Source organism: Arvicola amphibius, chromosome 17, assembly GCF_903992535.2.
Source record: "Arvicola amphibius chromosome 17, mArvAmp1.2, whole genome shotgun sequence".
Lineage (NCBI taxonomy): Eukaryota > Metazoa > Chordata > Mammalia > Rodentia > Cricetidae > Arvicola > Arvicola amphibius.
Genome location: NC_052063.2, coordinates 865,432 through 893,068, shown reverse-complemented (window position 1 = coordinate 893,068; position 27,637 = coordinate 865,432). Strand labels below are relative to the sequence as shown.

The window sequence follows — 27,637 nt, the reverse complement described above, 5'->3', positions numbered from 1 at the left end:
CATGTTTTGTTTTATAGGTCACAAATGTTTGAAATAACATGACTGAAGGGTTTTTTGGGGGGGGAAGGTACAGACTTTAACTGTGGGAATATATGGGGTCTTGTAAGCCTAAAGGCAGTGAGAATTGTAGGGCAATAGGGTATTCTAGTTAACCTACAGGGTATGGGCTAATAATTCTGAAGACACTATGCATGTACGGCAGAACAATTAAGCAATAAAGTAAACAGATGGCAGATAATTGTAGCTGATTCTCTTATAGTTGGACTGGGAAGTTGGAGATAAGCAGGGGAGGATGCTGCTATACAGAAGGCTGGTCCAGCTCTCAAGGGAGGATGCTGCTATACAGAAGGCTGGTCCAGCTTTCAAGGGTAAACCTAAATTCAAGGGCATCCTGTGACTCAGTTAATCCTCTCCTTGGTGTTCATCTCTGTGGAAAACTGCAGGGCCATCTGATAGCTAAAAGGAAAGTGCCTCAGGTAGCTATGATTGTTAAAACTCTAGTGAAGAAAGCCTGATACTCCCAGAAATGCAGTAACCCCACTCCGCCCTTTAGATACGCCAAACTGGAAAAGAAAGCTGTTTTCTCTTCCAAGTAAAAGAAACCCAGAGACCGTGTGACCTGTGCATGTGCCATTGCTCTGCTCTGCCAGGAACCCCAAGTTTTAACCTGTGCTACACTGGCTGCGGTAGGAGGAGACATGTGAATGGATCAGAGTTGGATCTATCACAATATGTCTGGTTACATATAGAAATACATATTCTATTATGGAAATAAGATATAACCTTGCTCACTTAGCCAGAAAGGCTTAGAAGCAAAGCCACTCCATTAACAGCGACTATAATTATTACCCAGGTCTTGTTGTCAAATACCATTCACCAAAAAAAAAAAAAAAAAAAAAAAAAAATGGAAGTAGGAGGGATTCTTAGAAAAACAATTTGCTGGTTTTGGTCCTGGGGCAGGAAATACAAAAAATTTCCCATTGCATCTCATAGCTACAGGAAGTAAGAAAATACTCAAAAAATGGAATTGAATAAAATAAATGAAGGAAAAATACAGAGATGGAAAATGAATACAAGAACCAATGGAAGACTCGTCTTCCAGTGGACAGAGCTGAGCAGCGGCAGCAGCAGCAATGAAGAATTAGTTTTAGATTATGATAAATAATGTAAAGTAAGTATTTAATTCACACTAATATAATTGATTGGATGAAAAAAATAAACAAATGTGCAATGTAGACCAAACCAGAACAAATTTAATTATTGATTGACTGATTTTTGAGATAGGAGCTTTCTATGTAGTTTTGCTGGTCTGGAATGTAGATCAGGCTGGCCTTGAACTCACAGAGATAATCCTGCTTCCTGAGTGCTGGGATTGAAGGCGTGCACCACTATGCCTGGCTATTATTTACGTCAGGATCATGCAACCCAGATGGATGGGGATTGCTAGGTAGCCAGGGATGACCCTGAACTTTTGATCTTCCTACATCTCCCAAGTGCTGAGACTACAGACATGCACCATTGTACTTAGCTTGTATGATGCTATGGATCAAGCACAGAGCTTTGTGAATGTGTGGCAAGCACTTTACTGCAAGTGAGGGCACAGGAAAGAACTGAAATGGCAGCTCCATGATTGGGGGAAGGCTTTTCATTGTGAATAAGAGAGAGAGAATATCCAGAGACATCTAGAAGAGTCCAAAGCAGAAAGAAAAAGAAGTAGACGGGACATGGCCAGGGCTAGGGAAGTGGAGCATGGAAAATCCATGTGGGTTACATGGAGGATGAATAGTTTTGGTGAGGGAAGCTTGTGAACTGGAACAGCCTGGGATGTTAGGATAGAGGACGTGAGAAGGGCTAGTGTAGATGGAAATTTCTGTCCCGCCTGGTCCCTCAGCCATTCAGTCCCAAAGAAACACACAGAGGCTTATATTAATTATAAACTGTTTGGTCTATTAGCTCAGGCTTATTATTAACTAGCTCTTACAACTTAAATTAACCCATAATCCTTGTCTATGTTTAGTCACGTGGCTTGGTACCTTTTATCAGTGAGGCATTCTCATCTTGCTTCCTCTGCATCTGGCAGGTGACTGCATCTCTGCCTTTCATCTTTTCAGAATTGGACTAGTCCAGCTGCCCTACCCATACTTCCTGCCTGGCCACTGGCCAATCAGCGTTTTATTAAATCAATACAAGTGACAAATCTTTACAGTGTACAAGAACATTAGCCCACAGCATTCCGGGATGCTAGTGTGGGTTTTTAAATGCATAGCAAGTATGTGTGAACAGGGACTCAAGGAGACAGAAGGACAGCGTGGGCTTTGATATGCAACCACAAGTTAATGTGGCAGGACAAATGGAGAGTCATTTGTCCCCTTGCCAGAGTCAAGAGACCATAATGGAAATGACTCATTTTGGCACACAGAAACCTGTTTCACAAGTTCCTGAGGAATGCTGAAAGTATCTGCCAGCAATCCTATGATTGCTAAGCCAGCATGAGCCTCATGAGTCAAGATGATCATTTTGGACCAAGTCAATAGGCCTGCTCTTTTGGAGTGCTTGTGGTTTTCCTTTGGACCTAACATTTAACAACTGAACTATATCCCCAGCCTATGTCTGAACAATCTATACAGATACCCTACCTGCAATGAGTTGAAAGACAGCCCCTATTTTAAAGTTTTAAAAAATTTTAAGTGTATGAGTGTTTTGTCTGTATATCTGTGGACTATGTAGTTTTCTGGTGTCCACAGAAGCCAGAAGGGCACATTGGATCCTCTGGAACTGGAGTTACAGATGGCTGTGAGCTGCCATGTGGATGCTGAACATTAAATCCAAGTCAGCCAGGAGAGCAGCCAGTCCTCTTAACCACTGAGATATCTCTACAGCCCTACAGAGTGTCAAGCCCCCCCCCCCCAATACCTTTTTATGGGAGATCACACATTTCAGGTCAGAGCAAGGCCCTAGAGTGCACCTGTCAAATTCGGGGCTTCCTATCAATATTTGGACAGCCTTCCTTATGCTTCTGGGAAATTCTAATAAGCTCTGTCTCCCCAAAGAAAGTCAGATTCTGGTTTTCAGTCTCTTTTGTGGTCAGGATTCAGGGATGGGGCCCAAACTTCCTTAGAGCACACTCCTATAAACTCTTGATTGGAAAGAAAAGTGAGAAAACAGAATCTTTTTTAGAAGTGTCATTTTGTTGGTACAGGAAAAAGCAAACACACAAAACAAACAAACAAAAACAAAACAAAAAATCACAAGGTGTCTAATAGCAGAGACAGTGTCAGCCACACCCCTGTGTTCTCTAGCAGTGGTGACAACAGTTTTGTCCAGTAGTTCCAACTTTGCTACCTTCCTTTTCAGGCAAGGTCTTAGGTGTGGCTATGAGTTTTCTCCAATTCTCCCTACATCCCTTGGGCCATAGAGTATCTTTTTAATTCATCCCTTCCTGGGTAGTTGCCCAGAGTCAATTTCCACTGCCTAGAATTGAAGACCTTGATATTAAAGACTCTCTTACAACTCTTCAATGGCTTCTCATGTATTCTAGAATTTGTCTTAAACCCTTTGCCTAGGCCAAGACTATCTCTTTCATAAAAACTGGTTTTCTATTACAATCAGTCTCAAATCAAGATCAATATATACATATATGTATATGGATATATATACATATATATATATTTGATCTATCAATATTCATGCTTTTAGTTTGATATTCTTTTTTTTGTTTTGTTTTGTTTTTGTTTTTGTTTTTTGAGACAGGGTTTCTCTGCAGCTTTTTTAGAGCCTGGTCTGGAACTAGCTCTTGTAGACCAGGCTGGCCTCGAACTCACAGAGATCCGCCTGCCTCTGCCTCCCGAGTGCTGGGATTAAAGGCGTGCACCACCACCGCCCGGCTGGTTTGATATTCTTATACTGAAATGTTGGCTTGTAGCCAAAAAAATGATAGAAAAAAGTTTTGAGGCTGGGTCATAAAAGACTTATTTATAGCTTCTGTCTTGGTTATTCTTGGGTCACTTACTCTGAGGGAATCTAGCTACGTTATGTGGGCATGCAAGCAGATCTCCGAAAAACCAAGGCAATAGATTGAATAATGCTTGTAGTTGAATCTTCAGGCAGACCTGGCAGGAGAGCCTAAGACAGAACCACCTATCCACACTACCCCCAAGTTCCCAACCTACAGAACCTATGGAGAAACAAATGTTTTATTGATGTAGGCTAGTAAGCTTTGGGGGGGGGGGCGATTGTTATGCATCAAGAGGTTACTAAGACACTGTGCAACAATGCCAGCAACTACAAGCTGCTTTAAATTTTGCTGAAGCTTGAGGGAAGTAAAGAAGGTGGCTTCAACTTCAAGTATCTAAGAGCAGTGCCAAGGACGAAATGGGGCAGGGATTGTTAATTCCACAGAAAAAATGTTAATCCCACAGATTAAAGGAGAAAGACCACTAGTCCAACTCATGATGGCCAAATTAATTAAAGCAAGCTTTTTTTTGGTTCCTGTACATGGGTCTCTCTCCCTAAGGGTAAGGTCCAAGAGACCAACGTTGGACAAAGGTTGTTAGGGAGTAGGGGGTTTCCAAATGGGGGTCTGGCAGGCAAGCAGGTGGGGTTATAGGAACAGAACACAGGCATAATATGTTGGCCATAACAACCTTCAACAACAACAACAACAACAACAACAAAATGGTTGCAAGTGGTCATAATAACGCTCTGAAACAAAGACATGATTGCGAGTCCTGGAACAGGCAGCACAGAACCAGTTATAGTTACGGTTACAGGTAGGGACATAGCCTAATCCTCGAGAAACAGAGATTTAACCATAAACAAGAACGAGCCTAGTTTGCCTTTACTATAAGATGGCTTTCAAACCTAAGATGGAGGCAGGCTGGTTTACCAAGATTTGCCCTGGGAAGTGAAGAGCTATACTGTCGTGGCGTTCGAATGCACTGGGAGAAACCGAAGACGTAGGCTCAGTTCAAATTTATATTAAATGAATGTGTTCTTGGGGCTAGTAGGACGGCAGCCATAGAGCTAAAACAGCCTGTGTGGAAAGGGGGTAAAGGTGGGATTTTAAAACTGACGTCAGAAAGGTGTGCATTACAATCATTCATGGAACTTACAGCTGGGAGGGAAAATTGTTTTCCTTCCCCTAGTTTGCCTTACTTTCCCACTATATAGTAATAAAAAGACCACAGCGATAAGCAAGTTTTACAGAAGCAAAGGCAGCTGCTAATAACACCTCACAGCCCATTATCCTATTCTTATCTCACCTGAAGGCCACTAAGGTCGCCCAGGGACTCCAGACCCAAATGGCCCTTAAGGGATGCCAGCACAGGAAACCTCTGTCAGGTTTGAGCGCTCTAAAGACTGGGATAGAGCAGTTCATTTCGGGGCCTGCAAAATCACAGCGCCACCAGGTTAGAACCGGCAGTCGGGTCCTCGCACAGTGGGCAGCGGTCCTTGCAGAGATCTGCAAGCAGGGAAGCGCACAGGTTACGCGCCCAAGCGGCTCAGCGCCTGCGCTGTGGGCATCTCGCCCCCAGGGGGCGCCGTCGTGCGCCGAGCCACCGATGGGAAGGAAGCGAAGGCGCTCGGCGCTCCGCTCGCGTTACTGGGCAGCAGGGGGCGTAGTCGAGAGCGAGAGAGAGAGAGGCGAGCGCTTTCGGTTTCTCCTCCGCTCCGGTAGCCGCCGCCGCCGCCGCCGCCCGAGGCTGGCGGTCCTGTCGCCATGAAGCTGCGCGTGCGGCTTCAGAAGCGGACCCAGCCGCTGGAGGTGCCGGAGCCGGAGCCGACGCTCGGCCATCTGCGCGCGCACCTCCGCCAGAGTCTGCTGCCCACGTGGGGGTTCAGGTGAGCGGGGTCCCCGATCGCGGGCCTCGGGGACAGAGGAGGGGCGGGGGGGGGGGGGGGGGGGGGCGGCGCGCCCGGCGGTCACGTGAGGTCGCCTGCCGGGTCACCTGTGACTGTGGCGCTCGGCTGCTGGCTGGGTGCTCGCCGGGTTCCAGCTCAGGGAGACCATGGCCCAGCCTCTCCGGGCTGCCGCTGTCCTCCCCGGTGAGTGTCACTTCCGGGTTTGCGATCCGCCCCCCCCCCCCGCTTCTCCCCCCCCCCCAAACCCCCCGGTCACCCGGAAGGCGGGAAGCGCTCGCTGCGGTCGGGAGTGGGGAGCTTGCGTTACACCCTCCCGATGCGAACCGACGGAGCTTGAGTTCAGTGGGTTAAATTGGAAAAGCATCGCGCCTGAAGTGGTGAACTTGCACCCTAGGCCGCTGTCCTTAGTGCCACTGCTTAGGGCAACAGTAACTAAAAGCCATTGCTGAGCTTGCCTGTGCCAGACGGCTGTAAGTTTCTCAATGCAACATTTTAGGAAGTACGAGTGCTTCTAAAATAGAGGCATGACCCCAGAAAGCTTTCAGTTTGGTGGCAAGTTGAAAAAGGATTAAGTTCTGTTTCTGATTTTTGGTATTGCCTATGAAGCTTCTGTGTTTCTGAAGCTATTTTCAGGTCATAGACAAGTATATGAACGAGTCACTTCAAGTGGTGAGTTAGAAATTTCAACCCGAATAAAATATTTTAAAAAGATAAACTCTGTGCCCTTTCCGTTAATTGACATTTTTAATAGCCTTTAACTTTATTTGTAGGGACTTGAGCAAAATGAGGTCCTAGACGGATTTCTTGTCCTCTCACCTCTCCCCCCACCCCAGATTAAGGTATTGTTAGATTAGAAGTGAGCCTGAGATCTGCCTATTCCTAGCACTCAGAAGGCATAGGCAAGGGGATCTCTTCGAGTTCAACACCAGCCTGGTCTACATAGCACGTTCCAGACCAGCCAGGGTTACATAGTGAGACCCCATCAAATAAAATCAAATAAAAATAATGTTAGCCCAAACATTAAAAAGCCATCTTTCACATTAAAAGAATTAAACAACCTATTGTCGTATTTCCACATAATGATGACTTACACTACATCTCGGTGTAAAACTGAGTGTTTTATGTGTTGCTAACAGTTACCCCTCCACACATGTTGAGACTCCTATGTTTAAGGTATTTATAAATTGTATTACTCTTCAGTTAAGCAGGGTCATCGTGAAAAGATGTGAAACCCAAGAGCCCCAGCTAGTTTCTCTTTCAGGCTTGTTTTCAAAGTTCAGGTTGATTAATTGGATGGAATTTAGGCCTCAGCAGACTGTGAAAGTAAATTCATTCCTTTGAAATTTTGTTTACTTGGGGAACAAAAGGGAAGCTTTCATTTGTGTCCATATGACACAGGTGTATTCCTATAGAGCATTTTCTAATTAAGCAGACCAAAGATTGATATAAAATAGACTTTGTAAATTTGGATTTCTGCAGTCGTACTTTTTTGGTGAAATGCACCCAGTCAGCCCCATAACTTCAGAAAATAAGACCTTAGAAGCGCTTTGAAAAGCAGGAGGAAAAACTGGCATTTCTGTGAAGCAGACTGTTCTTATGTTTCCTACAAAATGAATTGTTTGTTTGGGAAGTTTTTCCCTTTCTCTTCCAAAATGGTGCTTTCATGGGCAGCTGGCAGATTTTCAACTTTCTGTTTATCAGAGCATTTGCAGGCAGCAGCGGAGCGGCTTATTGTCAGAGGAGGGGGAATAGTTTTGACTCCAGTAGTGTCTCTTGAATTGGGAGGAAGAAATAGGTGTGTATAAGAAAAAAGAATCGGGCTGGGGAGTTGCTAACGCACAGCTGCACAAGCCTAACACCCTGAGTTTGAATCCCCAGCTCATGTGAAGCTGGAAGTAAAGCTGCGGATCAAATTGATGTGTTAGGTTTAGGAAGCACTTCAACTTCAAAGCTGTTGAAATACTGAAAATTGCATGCTTTAGAATTGATGAAAATGTAGGGTAATGATAAGTACTACATACCCCTGGCTAAACTTACTGTTTTAATCATTAGAAACCTATGACCTGGGCAATGGATGAGAAGAACAAGGAATTTAGTCCCCTGCTTATTATTGTTATTGTTATTATTATTATTACCATTACCACTACTACTACTACTACTACTTAGTGCTTTTGGGTACATAGCATGTAGTTCAGTGTATTCCAAATGTATTGTTTGGAATAGCGGAGTAGGTAGCTCTTACTGTGCTCATCCATCTTTTTTGGCAGTTCTGATACCCGATTTGCAATTACATTGAACAACAAGGATGCCCTCACTGGAGATGAAGAAACCTTGGCTTCATATGGGATTGTTTCTGGGGACTTGATATGTTTGGTTCTTGAAGATGACTTGCCGGCACCTAACTTACCTTCATCTACAGATTTAGAACCTTCCTCACTCCAGAATACTGACCAACCTTCTCAGGCTGCCAGCTCATGTCAGGCTAGTGTCCCCGATGAACGGTGGAGCCGCTCTTCCCAAGCACAGGCCACCCAGTTTGATGCCCGGAGTGATGACAGTGCGGTGGGTATTAAAGATGAGGACATGAGACAGAGTAATTGATCAGACACATTGACACTCCAGAGGAATCCTACACAGTCGATTATAGGCTGTGTCCTTTCCGAACATTTTCTTTTTAACTGCTAAATGTCTAGACTGATACTATGCTGACATTCTAACACGCATGGTTTTGTAGTTTTGCTCAGATGTTCCTTTAGATCGTGTATCATGTGGTGTCTGATGTTTGTGTGTTTATGATCCCTAACTTACCATGTTTGGGCGCTCACTAATGTACCTATAAACAGCCCAGGTATTTCCAAACGATGGCTGAACTTTTAAATGGTTATCACAGACGCTGTCTAATACCGCTTTGGAAATAGATGCACTGTTAGGCCTGTCCTCCACATAGAAATGCCCTGCTCTGTCCCTCAGTGGGACCCCTGATATCCTGTGCCTTTTGACTTTTTTTTTGTTTGTTTGTTGTGGTTTTTCGAGACAAGGTTCCTCTGCATAACAGCCTGGCTGTCCTAGAACTCAATTTATAGACCAGGCTGGCCATGAACTCACAGAGAGCCATCTGCCTCTGTTTCCCAAGTGTTGGGATTAAAGGCGTGCACTACCACAGGCTGACTTTTGGCTTCTTATAACACAGGCTGCCAGTCTGTGTTCTCCTTTTTAAGGTCTTCTGCTTCTTACTTCTTCATTATGTCATTCTCTTGCTCTTCAGTGGCTCTGTGTCTGAGATGAAAATATCTCTAGTCCAGTCATGCTATTTCACAGACGAGAAAGCCCCTTATCGTCCTGTACCCAGGCTTTCCGAAAGTTGTCCTACCCTGCCCATCCACGGCTAGTTTCTGTCTTTCCTGTCAGTGATTGTCTCTCGCTAGTACCGAGTCCTGATAATTCCCATTCTTCCATTTGCTTGCTCGCATCAAGTGTACAACCTGCTGACCTTGTGACCAGCGATGTGGCCTGGTGCCCTTGCTGCTCCTCCTTTTCCTGTTTGTACTTTTGTATTCCAATATTTCAGTGATTTTTAAAACATTTATCAATGATCTGTTTACCTTTGTAAGTTCCTCATTTTTTCCCTTTTAATACTTTGTATAAAGTAATTCTTTTTTAAATTAAAATTTTTAATGTTTTTTTGAGACAGGATTTTTCTTTTTTTTCTTTTTTTTTAAGATTTTATTTATTTATTATGTATACAGTATTCTCAGTGCTCTGCCTGCAGGCCAGAAGAGGGCACCAGACCCCATTACAGATGGTTGTGAGCCACCATGTGGTTGCTGGAAATTGAACTCAGGACCTTTGGAAGAGCAGGCGGTGCTCTTAACCACTGAGCCATCTCTCCAGCCCGACAGGATTTTTCTGTATAACAGCCCTGACAGTCTTGGAACTTACTTGTAGGCCTTGAACAAAACACTTCTTTAATACTAACCCATATACCATTCTTAACTGTTTTTATGTATATATTCTTTTTATGTATATATTTCTTTTGCAAGCCTTAAACACTGAATCATATTAAGAATAAGCAGATATTCTGAATAGATGGTCGTTAAAATATTTAATAGATTGATAAATTATGAAAATAATTTCCTGATACAAGAATTTTAATTTGTCTTTCAAATCATTCTTGTGTCTCTTTTTTGTTTCTGCTTCACAGGGCAGTGTGTGGAATTAATAAAGATATCTGACTGCATACTTTTTAAAAAAAACAGACTCTTTTAGAGATAAAACCTAGAGAGAAGAGCCTGTTCCCTTAACTTGATGTGCTCTAAAAATCCTCCATTAAGATAGAGTTTTACAGTGTATGCAATACTTTGTTAATTTTTCTTTGGAAAATTTTGAGATGTTACTGTGCCTCAAGGTAGTGATTCCAGTTCTAAGAGCATACTGTTTGTCTGTAAGGTTTTTATGGGGCGGCTATGAGACCTTAGCAGGGACTCTGAGCTTGGAGTCCTTGACTCTACATAATGTGCTAGTTCAGTATAGAAGGGAGCTGTGGAAAAGAAAAATAGATGAAGGACAAGACTCGAAACCAGAGGAGAGGGATTGTGCTTGGGACTAACTGTCAGTTAGTTTTCCTTCTTTGCACTTGGGAATTACCTTTAGTGACAGCACAGGATTAACCTGTACAGACCCGGGAGAAGTTCTACTGCAGTTTAGCCGGCTGTTTGCTTTGTAAGTGGCCTGTGGCAAGACTGTTTGGAGAACTGCTCAGGTGTTCTCTTCTCACACATGGAAGATGACAAACACTCATATCAGAACAGCTCAGCGGACGCCAGTGCTTCTTGGACTTAGGAGTAAGGTTAGATAAGCCCCCAGTGGGTGTGGAGTTAGCCACTTAGGGTAATGCTTCTTAAAGATCTCCACATCTGTTTTGTTTTGTTCCATGCTATTGGCTGAAGTAGGAATGGGGTGGGGGGGAAGTCAAAAGATTGTTTTCATAATTTAGTTTGATAGATTCTTTCTAATATAGTGATTTCTATTCAGAGATGATAGATTCATTTTAATATGGTGATTTCTATTCTGTTCTGTTTTATATAGTGTGAGTTATCATAGCCTTTAAAATTTAATTTAATTAAAAACTTTTTTTGAGACAGGATCTTGTCATATAGCTCAGGCTGACCTTGAACTCTGAGTTATCCTGCTTCGGCCTCCCAAGTGCAGGAGTTGTAGGTGTGTGCCACCATGCCTGGCTACAGTTTGCATTTGATGTTTTTGCAGCCATTAGGCTTCAGCTCTCCTGATTTTGAAAGAGTAAGTGTCAGCTCTGGCTTGATTGCAGTCCTTCAACCTTGGTTTATGCTGTATAGCTTTGAATTCCCCTGCCACTCCTTTTTCTGGAAGTACAGCCCTAAAAAGAAGAGACTTGCTTTGTATTAAGAGTTGAGCACAAACTAGGAAATAAGCTTTCTGAATGAAATCAGTGTAGCAACGTAGCTTTACTAAAGCCTGCTTCACGTCTAAAAGCCCTTGATGGTGAATCTGAGGACGTGGGTTCATTTCAGACTTCTATCAACTGGTGATCTCAGCGAGTTACTGTTTGTTCTGAGTTTCAACTGTAGTATCTATAAACAGGCATTGTCCTCTCCCTTGCTCAGCTTATGTGACCCTTGTAAGGCAACAGAAACATGAAACTGTAGTACGTTATCTTTCCGCAGTTGTTCCACAGACTTTACTGGATGTGTCAGGTACCAGATGGATGCTTTGGGTAGTTTTGTACTTTACACAAACTTTCAGTCATGGAGGGATGCAGATGTGCGAATTGAAAAATAGCAGCACAGTGTGGCAGGTGCAGTAATAAAGGCCATGGCATCCCTTGGGTCTGTTGAAGTGGGAATGCTGCAGTGGGTAGGGAAGGGTTGGTAGTGAACAGATGGAGAGCCAGGGAACAGGTACTGGGGGCCTTATATGCCTAGGCATTTGGACTTAATGTTCTAGGCCTGCACTCCTCAGTCTGTTTCTGAAAAACTTGTTCTGTGAATCTGTAGTAAGTGTAACAGAGATGCTAAGTGAAGAAGGAGAATGCGTTTTGGTTAACTGCACAGTTGTTAGAAGTTTCGGAACTCCTCTGAGGTTAATGCCGGGTCCTGTGAATGTAGGTCCGGTCAGGCAGACACGGATGCAGTGCCTCCTCACTAGACTGCACTCGCTGACACATCAGGGACACCGTCTAACGGTGCAGCTGTGGGAATGTTCTCTGTCTTGAGGAAGTCCTGGTACGTTTTAAACTGGGGCATAAGACGTGATTGGATTCTTAATTTCCAGGGAAACTGGCAGGAGTGTATGGTGTGTATGAGACAAGAGGGGGAGCCAGGCACTTTCAGGGGGTACTGTTCCTTGTGGCATAGGAAGCACAGCTTTAGAGGTGTTCAGGCATGATAGTAGTTGGAACTGTGACGATACCACGTTTAGGTACTGTTTCACAAGTGTGGAGCCTTAGAGATGAGTTCCAGGTTTTAGCCTGTCAGCACAGAGGGAGTTAGGGATCCAGGATGGGGTCTATGAGAGCTTTCTTAAGATGGTGCTTTTTCCTGAACCTCATGTTGTGCTTTGGTTTTGAGCACTAATCTTTGCTTAGTTTAGGATATAGAATGTCCTGCGTAAAATTAATGAATTTATTATTGCCATCCTTTTTAGGAAGGGCCTAGTCAAATTGTTGAAGCTGTGTCAATTCAGGATGCCATGGGTATGGAAGAGGATTCTGGTTTCCATCCATTGGAACCAATGCTGTGCAGTGAAACGGAGGATGGCCAGGTACCACATTCACTGGAGACTCTGTACCAGTCAGCTGGCTGCTCCAGCATCAATGATGCCTTGATAGTGCTGGTGCATCTCCTCATGCTCGAGTCGGGCTATATACCTCAGGTAAGCCCAACCCAGGTGCCTTGTGAGGTCTCCCTGGACACCTGAGTCGGTATTGTGCAGGTCCTCCTTCCTTTATTAAATGTGGTTGGTTGTTTAATGTAAAATGCCAGACACAGGGAGGTTGTCAAAGGTCCTCTGTAAATACGCCCTCTCCCTATCAGCCTTCATTTCCTTTGTTAGCGTTTAGTATTGCAGAGGTAATGGTAACTGGCTTAAAAAGAAAGACAAAGGTTTACATATGCTAATATGCAGATAAAATGCGATGGTGTGGACTGAGTATGACTCATGCTGCCTAACGAGGCTGTTTCATGTTAATGGCTTTGTGCCGTGATTGCTTCTTTCATTCAGCACGTGTTTGTTAAGCATCTACTAGTGTCAGTGGTTTTTTTCTCCGTTTCAGGTCTTTGTTCTCAAGTTACCTTTAGTTTGAGAATAGACAAGAATATAGACCATTATAGTATATCATGTGAGAGACACTGCACAGCCAGAGTCCCAGGGACGCTCAGAGAACAGTTAGTGCTAAGATTCTGCACTGGTAAACTAGGACGGAGCGGAGCCTCTTGCATACTCCTGCGTAGCCCCTGTACTGCTGGCCTGTACACATTCCCTGGGGGCCACGTGATGGGCTACAAAGATAAAGACAACTCAAGATCATTGTATGCCCGTGCCAGAAACTAACACACCAAGTACTGTCCTTGTCCTCAGAGTTCTCAAATGGGTAAGGAAGACAAGACAAATATGACATACTAAATAACAGTGTAAACTGATGAAAAGCCTAACAGTGTGCAGTGACAGACGTGTGAACAGAGTGTTAGTAAATAGCAGTGTTTTCCGAAGTGGGCTGTGTGAAAGAAGTGATACTCAACCCGGGATCGTGAATAATGGCGTGGCTTTGCTAGACAGAAATATGAGCCTTAGAACAGAAAAATTAATCCTTATTTCTGTGATGATATTTTATCTATTAAAACAAAAATTTTGAAAGAAAAATATTATAACATACTATTCTTCGTTAGTAGCAGTATTAATGTTGTGCACATTCTGTTAAGGAGGCTGCATCTTTTTAAAAATGTGTGTGATGATATGTGTATGTGGGGGACGTGTGCATATCATACTGCATGTGTGTGGTGTGTGCATGTGGGATGTGTGCATACCATACTGCATGTGTGTGGTATGTGCCTGTGGGGCGTGTGCATATCATACTACATGTTGTGGTGTGTACCTGTGGGGCGTGTGCATATCATACTGCATGTTGTGGTGTGTACCTGTGTGGCCTGTACATACCATACTGCATGTGTGGCGTGTGAGAGCGTAGTTCCGAGGAGCTGATTCTCCACTTCCACCTTTATGTGGGTTCCACGGCTCAAACCTGGGTACCAGGCTTCTGTGCAAGCACTGTGCCTGCTGAGCTGCATCAGTGGTCCATGGGCTTTAAGGCTTGGTAAGGTAGGGGTGTTTCTGATTTCCAGGTTTCTTAGTACAGCACCTTTTAAAAATAATTTTTCCTTTCATTTTTCATTCCTCAGGGCACTGAAGCCAAAGCAGCATCAATGCCTGAGAAGTGGAAGTCAAGTGGTGTGTACAAGCTGCAGTACACACACCCTCTCTGTGAGGAGGGCGCTGCTGTGCTCACCTGTGTGCCTTTGGAAAACCTCATCATTGTAAATGGTAATGCAGCCCTGCAGTCGTGGTTGCTGGCTTATGAATTATGTAAATAGTTTCTTTTAGATGTCTTATAACCGCATTAGTGACTGACTGCCAAGAAATAGTTATGGGTCATTCACAACTTAATTCCTCTACCACTGGTGACATGCCTGGAAGGATTAACAATGTGAGGTTGATGTTGGTTTAGGACATCACCCTTTACTCTTGTGGTAGCCCCCTTTCTTTTAAAACATTTATTTGTTGTGTTTTTATTTTGTGTGTGTGTTTGACCTGCATGTGTCTGCACCACATGCAGGCAGTACCTTCAGAAGCCAGAAGACGGCATCAGATTCCCTGGAACTGGACTTACAGATGGCTGTTAGCTGCTGTGTGGGTGCTGGGAATTGAACCAGGCTCCTCTGGAAGAACAGTCAGTGCCTGTACCTAATGCTGAGCCACCTCCCCAGTCCCAGCCCTTCCTTTTGATGTCTCAGTCTTGAATCCTTCATTCTGTGAGAGCCGTGATGATAATGAAATGAGTTTTACTGTGTATAAACTACAAGGAGGGCTTTTTGTGCGTATCTGTGAGTTCTTTTTATTTAACTCTTGATCTGAGTGTATGAGATTACACTGAGGTTCCTGTTTATCCAGTTTGGCATCTCTGTGACTGTCAATACACAGAAATGTTGCTGAGATATTTGAGTCCTTAGTACATGCGTAACTTTGCTGCCCTTCCTCAGAACGTGCCCTGAATAAATAACCTCTTTGCTTTCCCCTCTTCTATTAAGAAGCTTCAGTGAGGTGGATTTCATTTTAGTTGAGATGTCACACAGGCCCTTCCTAACCACCGCTGGTCTCTGGAATGTTCTGAAGGTCTCACATATCAGAGATCCACTTGGGTGACCAGGTTCTTACATTACATTTTGATTTGTTTTATTTTTTATATTTTTGAAATTGGGTCTTATGTTGCCCAAATTGGCCTTCAACTTCTGTTCCTTAAGGATTGTGTGAGGACCACTCCATCGGGCAAACACTGTTTAGCTTTTGAGTTATCTTTTCGGCTACTTAGAATGTAATGTTTGTATAACAGGTTGTCTTGCTCTGCTGCCCCAGGTCAGCAGAATTCCGTGTCCTGCAGCTGCTTGCTTTCGCTGAGGTGGTTTAAGGTAGAGTCCTTGCCCCATAGCAAACTTATCTATTTTGTTTATTGAGGTTCTGTGTTAGAAAAAAGCTTTCTACTATAATTTGTTTTGGAAGCTAACATGGCAGTTTTTATTTCAGAATTAGATGTTTTTTTCTTTTTGGTTTTCTCATGTAAGGTTTTTCCCATCTCCTTTTAATTACCCAGTTCGCTTCGGCACCTCAGCATTTCAGCCTTAACAGCTGGTGATCCTGCACATCTGTCAGGGTGTAAGTGTGATGGCGTGAAGGCCGAGTGACGTCTCTGTCAGCTCTTCACTGTTAGCTTCTAGAGTGTGCCTTCTGTGCTCAGAGCGGTCCATTGGAAGAGGGAGGTTACCAGACATAAACAGCAAATGTGAGGTGGTGAGTCTGCCTCACTTTCGTAGAGAGGTACTGATGAGATGCATCTCATCCCCTCTCGTCACCAAATATTTTGATGATTTCTTAATTTCTGCTGTTGTACTCTTTAATTCTTTACAGATCAGTGACTTGCAGGCTCTCCTGGTCTCTGGTCATCCAGGCTCAAGTCTTTGAAAAGGGGCAGTGTCTCTGAACCTTTCATCCAGGGCTCGACTTGGTGCACACGTGCACAAGGCCATCACTAGCTCTTTCATAAGCTGAGATGAAGTGCGCCTTTGTACATAAAACGAAATTCGAACCCTCTGGTGATGTCAAGAATATTGGTCTTTGGGTCTAGACAGCGATGGTGCTGTGAAAACTAGCAGGATCCTGTTAATGAACAAAGATTGACCGTTGCCAAGGGTTAAGAAGAAATGAATGGTGCTTTAGTGACTTCATTAGAAATAATGGCCTTCTGTGCTGGCCTGCCTCCTGTTGACCTGTTGCAGACCTGTCGATGACTAGTCAGCCACTGTTGATGGTGCTGAGCAGACTGTGTGGGAAGATGCTCACTGTAGTCTCTGAAGGTGGTGTGGAATGCTAATTTCTTCATGGCAGGTTTAGACCTCTGACCTTGTTAGAGAGGAAGAATGTGCTCAGAACAGTCTGTGTGGGATAATCTATCTTTATTACAGGGGCAAGGAAAGGAAGGCCTGCACTACAAAGGGAAGGACAGATTGCTTTATCATCTTTTCTTTTATTTACAGCTACAGTAAAAATCTGTGGTGGGATTAAAAACGCAAAGTCAGTGCAGCTGCAGCCAAGATCCTACGTGTGTGGAGTGGAACCAGGTGATGTAACCACGACTTAACTTTGGAAGGAAGCTTTGGGAGGCACACTGAAAACGCAGAGCCCAAAAGATTATGTTGAAAAGGATGACCATTTCTAAATGAGATTAGAGCAAATTCCAAAACAATGTTGCTTCTAAGAATTCAGATGGGTAGGGCTTAGGGGTGTAGCTCAGTGGTAGAGCAGTTGCCGAGCGTATACAAGGCCCTGGGCACTACTCTGCACCACAGATACAAAGGAAAGAAAGCGGAAGGTTTATTACAATCTGAAGAATTTGTTTCTTTATTATAATTCTTCCGGTCTTTGAATACAAAATTGTATTTATAGTGTTAGAGGTTCCCTTCTAGTTACTGTGTTAACCCTTGGAGATCTACTATTGTGTAACTGATACAGAGAAGATCTATTTTTCATGGAAGTAATTCAGTGTGGCTTCGTTATTGAATATTAATGGAAAAAAACCTGTTTGAATATTTTTACTATAAACTGATATAAATGCTACTTTTTAATGAGATTAGAATTTTCCTAAAATTGGGGTTCCAAGTATGGCTTCGCCTATATTCCATAAAATTATTAATAGATGCAAAAAAGTCCAATTTCTCTGTTTACTGTTTCTGGTTAAACCTTCACTGAGAGACCAGGTGGTCAACAGGAGTGGTGGGTGGAGAGGAAAGAATCCTCCTTTCTGTTTTGTGCTGAGCATGTACCATCCCAGTAGTCCTTGGGGTGAGCTACAGTAAATATCAATAGGCGAATGGGAGTGTCACTAGGAGAGGAGATGGCATTTACAGCAGCATCTCCTAGACACGGCCGACCCAGGCTGTTCCTCTGAAGACTGGTTCTTGTGAATTTGGAGGGAGATCAGGTCTGGGAGACCGATGGGAGGAAGAGGAGTACAGCGTGTTCTTTAGCTCTGGCTGGATGCACACAAGATGGTGGCTTCAGGCCAGTCTGTAGTCAGCCTGTCACTTCCTTACCCTCGCTCCTCTGTGGGCTCCTCGCCCCTTGTCCTCCCCCATACAGTCACGCTTTCTTGTGACGTTTTAGTGCCACAGACACACTCCGTCCTTAAATGCTGTAGCCCTTCCAATTCTACATTTGGGTTCAAATTAGGACTCTCCAAGAACCAGTTTTTGCTACCATTGGGATGATTTGTCGCTACTGAGAATGAATTGAGAATGTGCGCTAGAGTCACAAGTGTGTAAACGCGCGTTCTATCATGATCAGAGAACTTAAACGTTCCTCAACCCCATTTATCCCCACCCTAGGGAGGACCTTGCTGTGAGTATTTCATACCCCAGCACAGGCTTTATGCTCAGATTACAGATAAGGAAATAGTTCCTGAGAGGGCTAAATCATTTCAGTGGCCCAGACCTAAGTAGTAGAGGAAATCAGGATTGGAGTAGATTGTCTGACCTTTAAGTTTTTTAAAATCTAACCTTATCTAGGGGTCTAGCTCAAATTCCTGTTCTTGATCTGTTAAATATGAAACAAAGAAGCAAAAGGGAGGGAGAAAGTTTGTTTCTCTGGAAAAGTTTATAGACTTTGGTGAAGTACTTTTGTTAGGTAGGCATGTGTGTTCACTTGGCAAGTCATTTTTACATTGTTGTAGCTCCTAAGTTTAGACCCGGTCACAGGCTTTTTCTTTTGAGCCTCCAACCAACCAGCTACCAAATCATGACACAGAGACTTATTATTTGTTATGAATGCTTGGCCTCATGTTAGCTCTTATTTTAATCTGTTTCTCTTTATGTTTTGCCTGGGGTTTTTAATGTTTCTTTCTGTATATTCTACTTGTATGCTTCTTATGATCTTTAATTAGATTCTCTTGGTGAGTGTTTCTGTTTTTATGCCAGTGCCATGAGGTTTTTATTATTATAGCTCTGAAGTATAACTTGAAATAAGGAATAGTGAGACCTCTACCACTTCTTTTATTGTTCAGGATTGGTTTTTTTGTTTGTTTGTTTTCGAGACAGTCTTTCTCTGTCTCACAGCTCTAGCTGTCCTGGAACTAGCTCTGTAGGCCAGAGCTAGTACTGACCTGGTACTCAGAGAGATCTACCTGCCTCTGCCTCCTGAGTGTTGGGATTAAAGGTTCAGGATCGTTTTAGCTATCTTGGGTTTTTTGTTGTTGTTTGCTTGTTTTTGGTTTTTCCATATGAAGTTGAGAATTGTTCTTTCAAGGTCTGTAAATAATCGTGTTGGGATTTTGTATTGTATTGAATCTATAGATTGTTTTTTACTATGTTAATTCTACTGAGATTTGCTGGTCAGCTGCGTGACGTCACCTATTAATGTTTGCACCTGAGATGGGCTGGTCAGCCATGTGCTGTTCCTTGTCTTCTAAGGATTCTGATTCCCTTCATCTTTGGGGAGTTACTCCTGAATGTTTAATACTTGGATCTTGTTTGACACCACTTCGGGTTTTTGTGTTTTGACTTCTACTTTGTAAAAACACTCCAGGGGAAAGTGCAGCCAAAGTGTACAAAGATCTTAAGAAGCTCTCTCGACTCTTCAAAGACCAGCTGGTGTACCCTCTTCTGGCTTTCACACGACAAGGTGAGAGATGGGGGTCACAGGAGGGAGAGGGTAGAAGGGGAGTGGGAGGGAGGGAGGGGGTTGGAGAAAAATGTATAGCTCAATAAAAATCAAAAAAAAGTACAATTTCAGAGAAAGCTGGTGATCAAGACCTGTCACCTTCTCAGAGAGAGGCAGTGACAGCTTTTGATGTGATGTGGGGAAGCCTAGATGTTCTGTACTCAGTAACTCCTGTTGCTGCTGCTCCCCATCTAGTACTGAACCTTCCAGATGTATTTGGACTGGTCGTCCTTCCGCTGGAGCTGAAACTACGCATCTTCCGACTCTTGGATGTTCATTCTGTCCTGGCTTTGTCTGCTGTCTGTCATGACCTTCAGATTGCATCAAACGACCCCCTGCTGTGGCGGTGTTTGTTTCTGCGGGATTTTCGAGGTGATTTACATAATGATATGTTGATGGAGAAAGGCTCTTTGTCACCGTGGTTGCCATGGTATCACTGGGTAACGTTTTTAAGTAGAGTTTCCCCCTGCTGTTCTGTTTATCTACAGCTTGTTAAAGGAGTGGCTTTTGAGTGGAGCAGCTCTGGCTTCCTAATGTTGTTCTGTGCCACAGGCTCTCTCTCTGCTCCTTTTTCATATTTTCTGCAGCCCCAGTAAATTTATGTTAGGATACAAAATAGAAGACAGGTTTATTCCATCTGAAAGAGCATTTTCAGTCTCTGACTTAGAATAAACTGCACTTCTACACACTGCCTTATGGGATCAGTGTTAGCTAACAGAGCTGCTCACTTTTGGGGGACCGGTGTCAGCTCACAGCTGCTCGCCTTTGGGGGACAGGGTCAGCTCACAGCCGCTCGCCTTTGGGGGACAGGGTCAGCTCACAGCCGCTTGCCTTTGGGGGACAGGGTCAGCTCACAGCTGCTCACTTTTGGGGGACAGGGTCAGCTCACAACTGCTCACTTTTGGGGGACAGGGTCAGCTCACAGCCACTCGCCTTTGGGGGACAGGGTCAGCTCACAGCCGCTTGCCTTTGGAATGCCGTTCTGGCGCTTTGTTGCGTTTGTGACCTAATGGTCATTGCAACAGTGGTGAGACCTTAGATCTTGTGCACCAGGATTTCCAGGTCAAGGCCAGAAAGAGCCTGACTGTGAGCTTCTCCTCTGCCAGCACTGACTTGTTAGTGTGTTTGAAGCTGTTGTTTGAATATAGGGGTGGTCATGAAGTTGACTTAATGGGTCAGTTCACAAGGAACACCACCACCAAGGTGGAAAAACAGAAGTGAGCTACATCAAGTAAATATTTACTTGCTATGTGGTTTCTGTCAAAAACATTTTAATGAAAATGAATGTCTTGTTAATATACTACCTTAGCCATGGAAATCTGGTGCGTAGACCCCCCCCCCCCACTCCCCCTGATAGAATGTCATAAAGTCATTTAGATTCTTAAACTTTAAGAAGTGAGTGAACTAGATCCTTTCTTTTCTTTTTGGATCTTAAAGTCTTCATTTTACTTTGCTTAAAGCCCTTACAAGTAAAACTTAAAGTGTTCCTTTGTGACAGTAGGCAGCAAGTGTGGTAACCAAAGAAAATCACAGTTAATAGGAAGCATAGGGCCGGGGATGTGACTTAGTAGGTAGAGTGCTTGCCTAGCATGTACTGGGCCCTGGGTTCCATCCCCAGCATTGCATAATCCAGGAATGGTGGGCATGTCTGTAATCCCAGCATGTGGGAGGCTAAAGGCAAGAAGGTTTCTGTAATTCAAAGTTGGTCTGAGTTACCAAGTAAAACCTTATCTTAAAAAGAAAAAAACAATTAGACGAATAAGTAGTTAAAAGACATAGTGATCGGGCTGGAGAGATGGCTCAGAGGTTAAGAGCACTGGCTGCTCTTCCAGAGGTCCTGAGTTCAATTCCCAGCAACCACATGGTGGCTCACAACCATCGGTAATGAGATCTGGTGCCCTCTTCTGGCATGAAGGTAGAGCACTGTATACATAATAAATAAATAAATAAATAAATAAATAAATAAATAAATAAGGCATGTGCCATCGCCATTTATAAAAAAAAAAAAAAAAAAAAAGACATAGTGATCTACACGGAGCAGGTGACAAGGAAAGCTGAACACGGTGTAAAGTCACGTGAGAGGAGCAGACACCCGCTCACCTGCACGTTTAATCCTGACTGGTGTGCAATTGTATGGGAGTAGAGTAATAGTTTTCAGCCTTCCTAACACTGTGACCCTTTAACACAGTTGCCTGTGTTGTGTTGACTCCAACTATAAAGTTATTTTCGTTGCTACTTCATAACTGTAATTGGCTACTGTTATGAATCATAATGTAAATATCCGTGTTTTCCAGTGGCCTTAGGTAACCCTGTGAAAGGGTCATTCAACCCCCAAAGGGGTCATGGCTGCCGTTTGTAGAAAACTCCTGGGCTAGAGAGCTTTTCTAAACTTCCAGGCTAGATAATAACTTGTAGAGAAGCCATGGGCAGGTTTTTCCTGAACTCCTCATTAGACTTGAAGTTGATTGATTTTTTTTCCCCCTCATTTCATATATTTTAAGTACATTTAAAACAGTTCTGTGTGTTATTGTCACACTCCTGATAGTGACGCCATTTGGAGACTGGCGGGAAGGAAGTACATACCCACTACAGAAGAAGGCCTGGTCAGGTAGACTTCAGTAATGAATGGGGCTCTAATGGAGTACCATGTCCGGTACTCCAGACATGGCTTAGGGGCAGCTGGCACAGCTGCATGGGTCTGCAGCCTGCAGCAGAAGACACTTATGGACGAATGAGTGGCTGTCTCTGCCTGAACTCATCAGGTAGTGCACAAAGCAGTGGTGAGCAGCTGACTGACGCACACTAGTGAGTGCAGTGCACGTGTCTGGACGCCTCCAGCTCTGCCTCACTCGGTGGGCAAGTCCAGGTTCACTGTAATACTGGATGCATGAAGTGGTTTCAATTCTTTTTCTTTTGTTTTACTTTGCAGATGGTACTGTCAGAGGTCCAGACACAGATTGGAAAGAAGTAGGTATTTTTAAATATGAAGACTAACATTTATGACTCAAATGAGTCAATAGGGAACTTTTTTTTTTTAAAAAACTTTTCACTTTTAATGTGATGTGATGAAATCAATTTAAATTTATTGTTAAATATTGCTACTGAAATATGTTTTCAATTTTAGGCTTAGTCCTTGTTTTCTTGGAACTACAAAGAAAAGTCTTAATAGTTTTTCATTGAAATAGGAAACAGGCTTACTTTTTTTTTCCACAAAAATAATCTGGCTGGGCAGTGGAGGCACACGCCTTTAATCCCAGCACATGGGAATCAGGCGGTGGATCTTTGTGAATTTGAGGCCAGCCTGGTCTACAAAGCGAGTTCCAGGAACAGAGAAAAGCCTGTCTCGAAAAACAAAACAAAAAATCTGTCATTGTTGTGTTTAGGAAGATAGCATGGTACTCTGTGAAAACAATAAGAGACAAGGCATTTTTTGTTTTGTTTTGCTTTTTGTTTTTCAAGACAGGGTTTCTCTGTAGCTTTGAAGCCTGTCCTAGAGTTAGCTCTTATAGACCAGGCTGGCCTCCAACTCACATAGATCCGCCTGCCTCTGCCTCCCGAGTTCTAGGATTAAAGGCGTGCGCCACCATCACCCAGTTAAGAGACAAGGTTTTATTTGTAGATTTCAATTGTAAAAACCATTGATAGGCCTGATAAAAACTATTTGGGATGAAGGACTAAAGAAAATATTGAATGAAAGTCCCCAGATGCTTGCAGAGTACACAGAACTGTTCTTGAGCGTGTGTCCTGCCCTTTAACAGATCCACTTATCCATCTTCTAAATTGAAATCCACTAGGGATGAAAAACATGAAGTCGCCTGTAGTAGCTGACCACTCCCTTTTTTTCTACAGCTGTACAGAAAGAGGCACATACAAAGAAAAGAGGCTCAGAGGATGCGGCTCGCGATGTTCCTGCCATCGTCGTCCCATTCTGTCCCATTCTGTCCCATTCCTGTCTACCCCAGGGCCACTTTTCCCACCTCACTGCTTCCTCCAGGCATCATTGGTGGTGAATACGACGCGAGACCAATACTGCCCAGTGTTGGGGACCCAGCTGGCTCACTCATTCCAAGGCCAGGGGAGACACCTAACCCATTTCAGCCGCTCAGACCACGTTTTGATCCTCTTGGCCCACTTCCAGGACCTGACCCCCTCTTCCCAGGAAGAGGTGGCCCCAACAACAGATTTCCCTTCAGACCCAGCAGGGGTCGACCAGCTGACAGCCAGCTACCATTCATGTGACTGATTTGGAGGCTTTGTTGAAACCACAGATGCTATTTCCTTGGACGGTGACCTTGGCTGTCAGTTTCTGGTTGTGGCACCAAGGACAAGGTTACTCAGCCGGGTGGCTTTGGGAAGAGTTGACTGCTGGTCCCTGCTCTAGAATCACCTCTGGGATGGAGCTTGTGGTACTGATTATATTCTGTGCTAGATTAATAAAAGTAAAAATTATATGGTGGTCTTGACTTTTGTTAAAGATACATTTAGTAGTCAAACCTTATTCATACTACTAATTTTTATATTTGAAAATTATCGGGGTGCTTCTAAGTGTGAGGAGGTGACTTATTACAGGTGGTATCTTTGTTTTGCAGAGGTGCCAGTCGGGTGAAAGATGAGCTTACACATCCTAATAAAAGCTGGACTAGTTTGCTTGAACTACCATTTCCCTTTGAGCAGCTTTTCTGGATTCTGTGAGAAACCTCTAAAGCTCCGAAGGCCATTGGGTTGGTACAGACTTATTCCCAACTAGGATTTCCCTTTTGTGATTGGTATCTGAGATCCTGGGTCTTGACAGGAGAGTTCTTCAGGCACTGTTAGGTACTTGTTTTTCAAGGATAACCCCCGTTTGCTAGAAGAATATTGTCCTTTTAAGACTTGAAATACTCAAAATTCAACATTTATTTATTCTACAAGAAAAGGCCCAAACACAAATGACTTTCACAAATAACTATAGGAACATGCTGTAGTGACAAATTTAAATCGGAACTGCTGCACAGGAATAAAATGCCGTTAGCATCTGCAGGAAATAGGACTAGTGCCACTGTCTTCTGATTTTAAAAACCTGTTTTGCATATTAGGAAATGGCTTAGAATGTATGCTGCAGGAATATTAGTCGTGTGTTCAAGTGAGACTTTGCTACACATGTGTTTCCAGTCTTTGCATCACAGTGAAGAAAATTCAGTCTGATATTTCTATAAGCTACGTGATCTTTAATGAAGAGGATCTGGGCTGCTTAGGTTTCTGTGTTCTATAGGACAGTCTTCCTAATGCCCACCGAATGCCATAGGCTTCATTTGGGTGTGGTTGAGATCTGGGCTGCTTAGGTTTCTGTGTTCTATAGGACAGTCTTCTTAATGCCCACCGAATGCCATAGGCTTCATTTGGGTGTGGTTGAAAGGGTCACCATGAAGTTTTGATTGATCTAGATTCCACTTCAAAACGTCTTTGTGGCTGGACGTTAAGTTGCCCCATGTAGTGTGTGTGTATGCACATGTGGCATGGGAAACGGAAGACCAGAGCACCAAATACAAGTTTTCAGAACACAGTCATTTCCACATGGGCCTGGGAGCCCCTGATGGTGCCGGTCCACCCTCACTCAACTTGACTGGCAGATGTTGCAAGTTTGAGTTTAAGATGTCGAAAGAGTGCTCTAAATCTAAACTTAGGCACCTCTCAAAAATTCTTATTAAAGAGTCCTCAAAGCATTTTCTCTTGACTAGCAGCTAATTTTGCATTTAGAAGCTTAGAAAATCTTGCATCCTTGTCTTTAGACTTTGAGCTTTTGTGTATTGCTGATAACATAATGGGTGGAATCCTGACTTGGCAGCGGCTTCTTCACTGCGTGGCTTTGTGATGTCATCTCCATGCATTGTAATGGAAGCAGGAAGAGCCTAGAAGCCTCTCACAAGTGCTTGAGAATGGTGCAGCTCCAGTGCATTGGCTCGTAGTAGCCTTCCATCTTTCTTGGCCCCTAAGTTCTCCTATAGTCACCTTTTAGTAACAGGAGCTTCTCCTCCACATACCACTATAAACATAAAATGCCCATTGAGCATGGCTGGTAACTCAGTCTGGGCAAGAATTTTTTCCATCTTGTGATTCCCTGTGTAAAATCCTGAACTCTCTAGCTCTTTCCTTCTTTCTCAGTTTCCGAGGCCACTGTTTAACTTGATGTCTCCTTAATTCTTAACCAGTGGAGCCAGATACTCATCCCTTTTCTTCTTTTGCTCAGAGTTGGTTCCCAGGTCTGTTTTCCTCCTACTCTGCTGATTTGAGCCTTGGAGAAGAGCTGGGCAGGTGCTCTGCTGTGCCCTAGTGCGGGCAAGGCTCTATCAATACTTTGCACGGATAAGGTTATTGCATTGTGCTAGGCAAGTCATGGAAAGATGTGTGTACACATTTGTCTCTCTTGGCCTGCGGAACTCTGATGAGGTAAGACCGACTGGCTGTTGAGCTTCAAGGCTCTACTTGTCCCCACTTCCCCAGGGTTGATTGAGATTACAGGTGCTCACCACCTTGCCCAGCTTTTCAGCATGGGTCGAATGCAGGTTGTTGGGCTTGCACTGCAAACATTTGATTGACTGAACTATATCTCTCCAGCCCCTAAAGACTTAATTCAAGCTGACTTCTTGTTTTCTTTCCTGGGAATCCCAAATGAGTTATAACACTTGTTTCTGAAGTAAAGTGTTGAGGTGTTAACTCGAGTCTTCTTGAGACTCAATGAAAAGCCGTGGGCGTTTTTGTTTTTTTTCCCTCTGGGTCTACCAGTTAGATCTGAATATGAAGGCTTGAGTGTGCATGTTTCTTCAATCTAAGCTCGTGTTCTGTGGGAACACAAGAGAGCTTCTGTGTCCTTTATGCTCTGTGCTTGACAAATGGGCCAATCAGCCTTGCTTGTTGCCCAGCCTTCCCCTTTGTCTTTACTGCAGCCCAAAGTGCTGCCTCTTATGAAACTCTAAATATTAAAACAGTTTAATCAGCTGCTAAGGTCCAGGACCACATCTGATACCAGCTTAGTTGTATCAGCCAGCGTGGCTCTGGGATAAACTAGAGATACACGTGCAAGGGTTCTCACAGTGGATGGGCTGGTCCCTGTGACAGTAATGCTACCACTTGTATGTGCAAAACTTGCTTAATCAGCACCTATGACTAACCTGCAGCCACTCCCACTTCTGTTGACACAAAATGAACCACTAAGCTACAGCAAAGGACAAGGTATTGATTGGCTCGTTGCTGGGAGCTGCTACACAGTGTTTGAGGACTTGTTTACAAAGCTGAGCTATGTTTGGTTGGTACAGTCCACATGGCTCTCATGTAGAGAGCCACCTCCTTTCCTGGGTTTTGGCTTTTGCTATATGAGTGCCAGCCGTATGGTCCTGGATGCCCACTGCCACATCCTGTGACCCACACTGACCTTGGCAACTCTCTGGCCTCCAGGAAGTTGTGTACCCTAGGAATATGCTCCCTAGGGGCTAGTGTCTCCCTCTCATTCTGTTCCCCTTCCTGTCCAGATCCAGTGCAGAGGAGGTCTTTGGGAATTAAACGTGTGTGTGTGTGTGTGTGTGTGTGTGTGTGTGTGAGAGAGAGAGAGAGAGAGAGAGAGAGAGAGAGAGAGAGAGAGAGAATTTCCAATCAATCTGTCACGTACATGTCACTGGATTCCCAACTTTATAGGAGAGTCACTTGAGAGTCCTGAACACCTAACTTGTCACTGAACTGCACCAAGCTCCTGTGCCAGATCCCCGTGCTCAGCCAGCTTGCTGCTTTGGGGCGTGTCACAGATACTCACAAGAGAACTTCCCGGAGCAGCGGCTACTCCGTGATATGGAGTTTTTAGCTATTTTTTTTCTTTATGAGCGTGAAGAACCTGCCACTCTCAATACTCCAGGAATAGAGTCAACTGCATCTTAGAAGTGAATACAGCAGCCCGGAGGCCTTGGGTGGCGAGGTCATCTGGTCCTGGTGACAGGCAGGCCTGGAGAAAGCGTGCCGTGGCTGTTTTGAGGTGTCCTTTGGGGCTGTGTCTGGAAGTCCCTGGTCACTGTACACAAACTGAATGGGTCTTTGTTGTGTTTCAGCTTCCTTAAGGTCAGTGTGGAGGGAAAATGCTATTGTTTGAGCCAAAGTTGTAAAAGCAAAACCCAATTCATATAACCTTTCAGAATCTATTTAAAGTGACTCCTCCCCCTTTCCTTTTGCCCTTATGCACCTCTAAATGTCATAATTATTGAAGGTTGAAGTTTTGGGAGCAACATGTACTAGCTTA

At 43.9% G+C, this 27,637-nt stretch overlaps 1 protein-coding gene across 2 annotated transcripts; it reads left to right on the top strand.

Moving 5' to 3' along the window:
* Window positions 1-5,646: 5,646 nt before the first annotated feature.
* Fbxo7 (F-box protein 7) lies at window positions 5,647-23,826 on the top strand. 2 transcript variants are annotated; one of them, XM_038314824.2, is made up of 9 exons: window positions 5,647-5,841; window positions 8,130-8,424; window positions 12,544-12,771; window positions 14,295-14,436; window positions 16,701-16,784; window positions 19,243-19,338; window positions 19,573-19,749; window positions 22,307-22,344; window positions 23,227-23,826. In XM_038314824.2, exons 1-9 carry the CDS (start codon window positions 5,720-5,722, stop codon window positions 23,614-23,616), a joined length of 1,572 nt encoding a protein of 523 aa, XP_038170752.1. In that variant the 5' UTR covers window positions 5,647-5,719; the 3' UTR covers window positions 23,617-23,826. The 2 variants fall into 2 exon arrangements, with proteins under 2 accessions (XP_038170752.1, XP_038170753.1); XM_038314825.2 differs by lacking the exon at window positions 5,647-5,841 and adding an exon at window positions 5,927-6,045 and having other exon boundaries at window positions 8,282-8,424.
* Window positions 23,827-27,637: the final 3,811 nt, after the last annotated feature.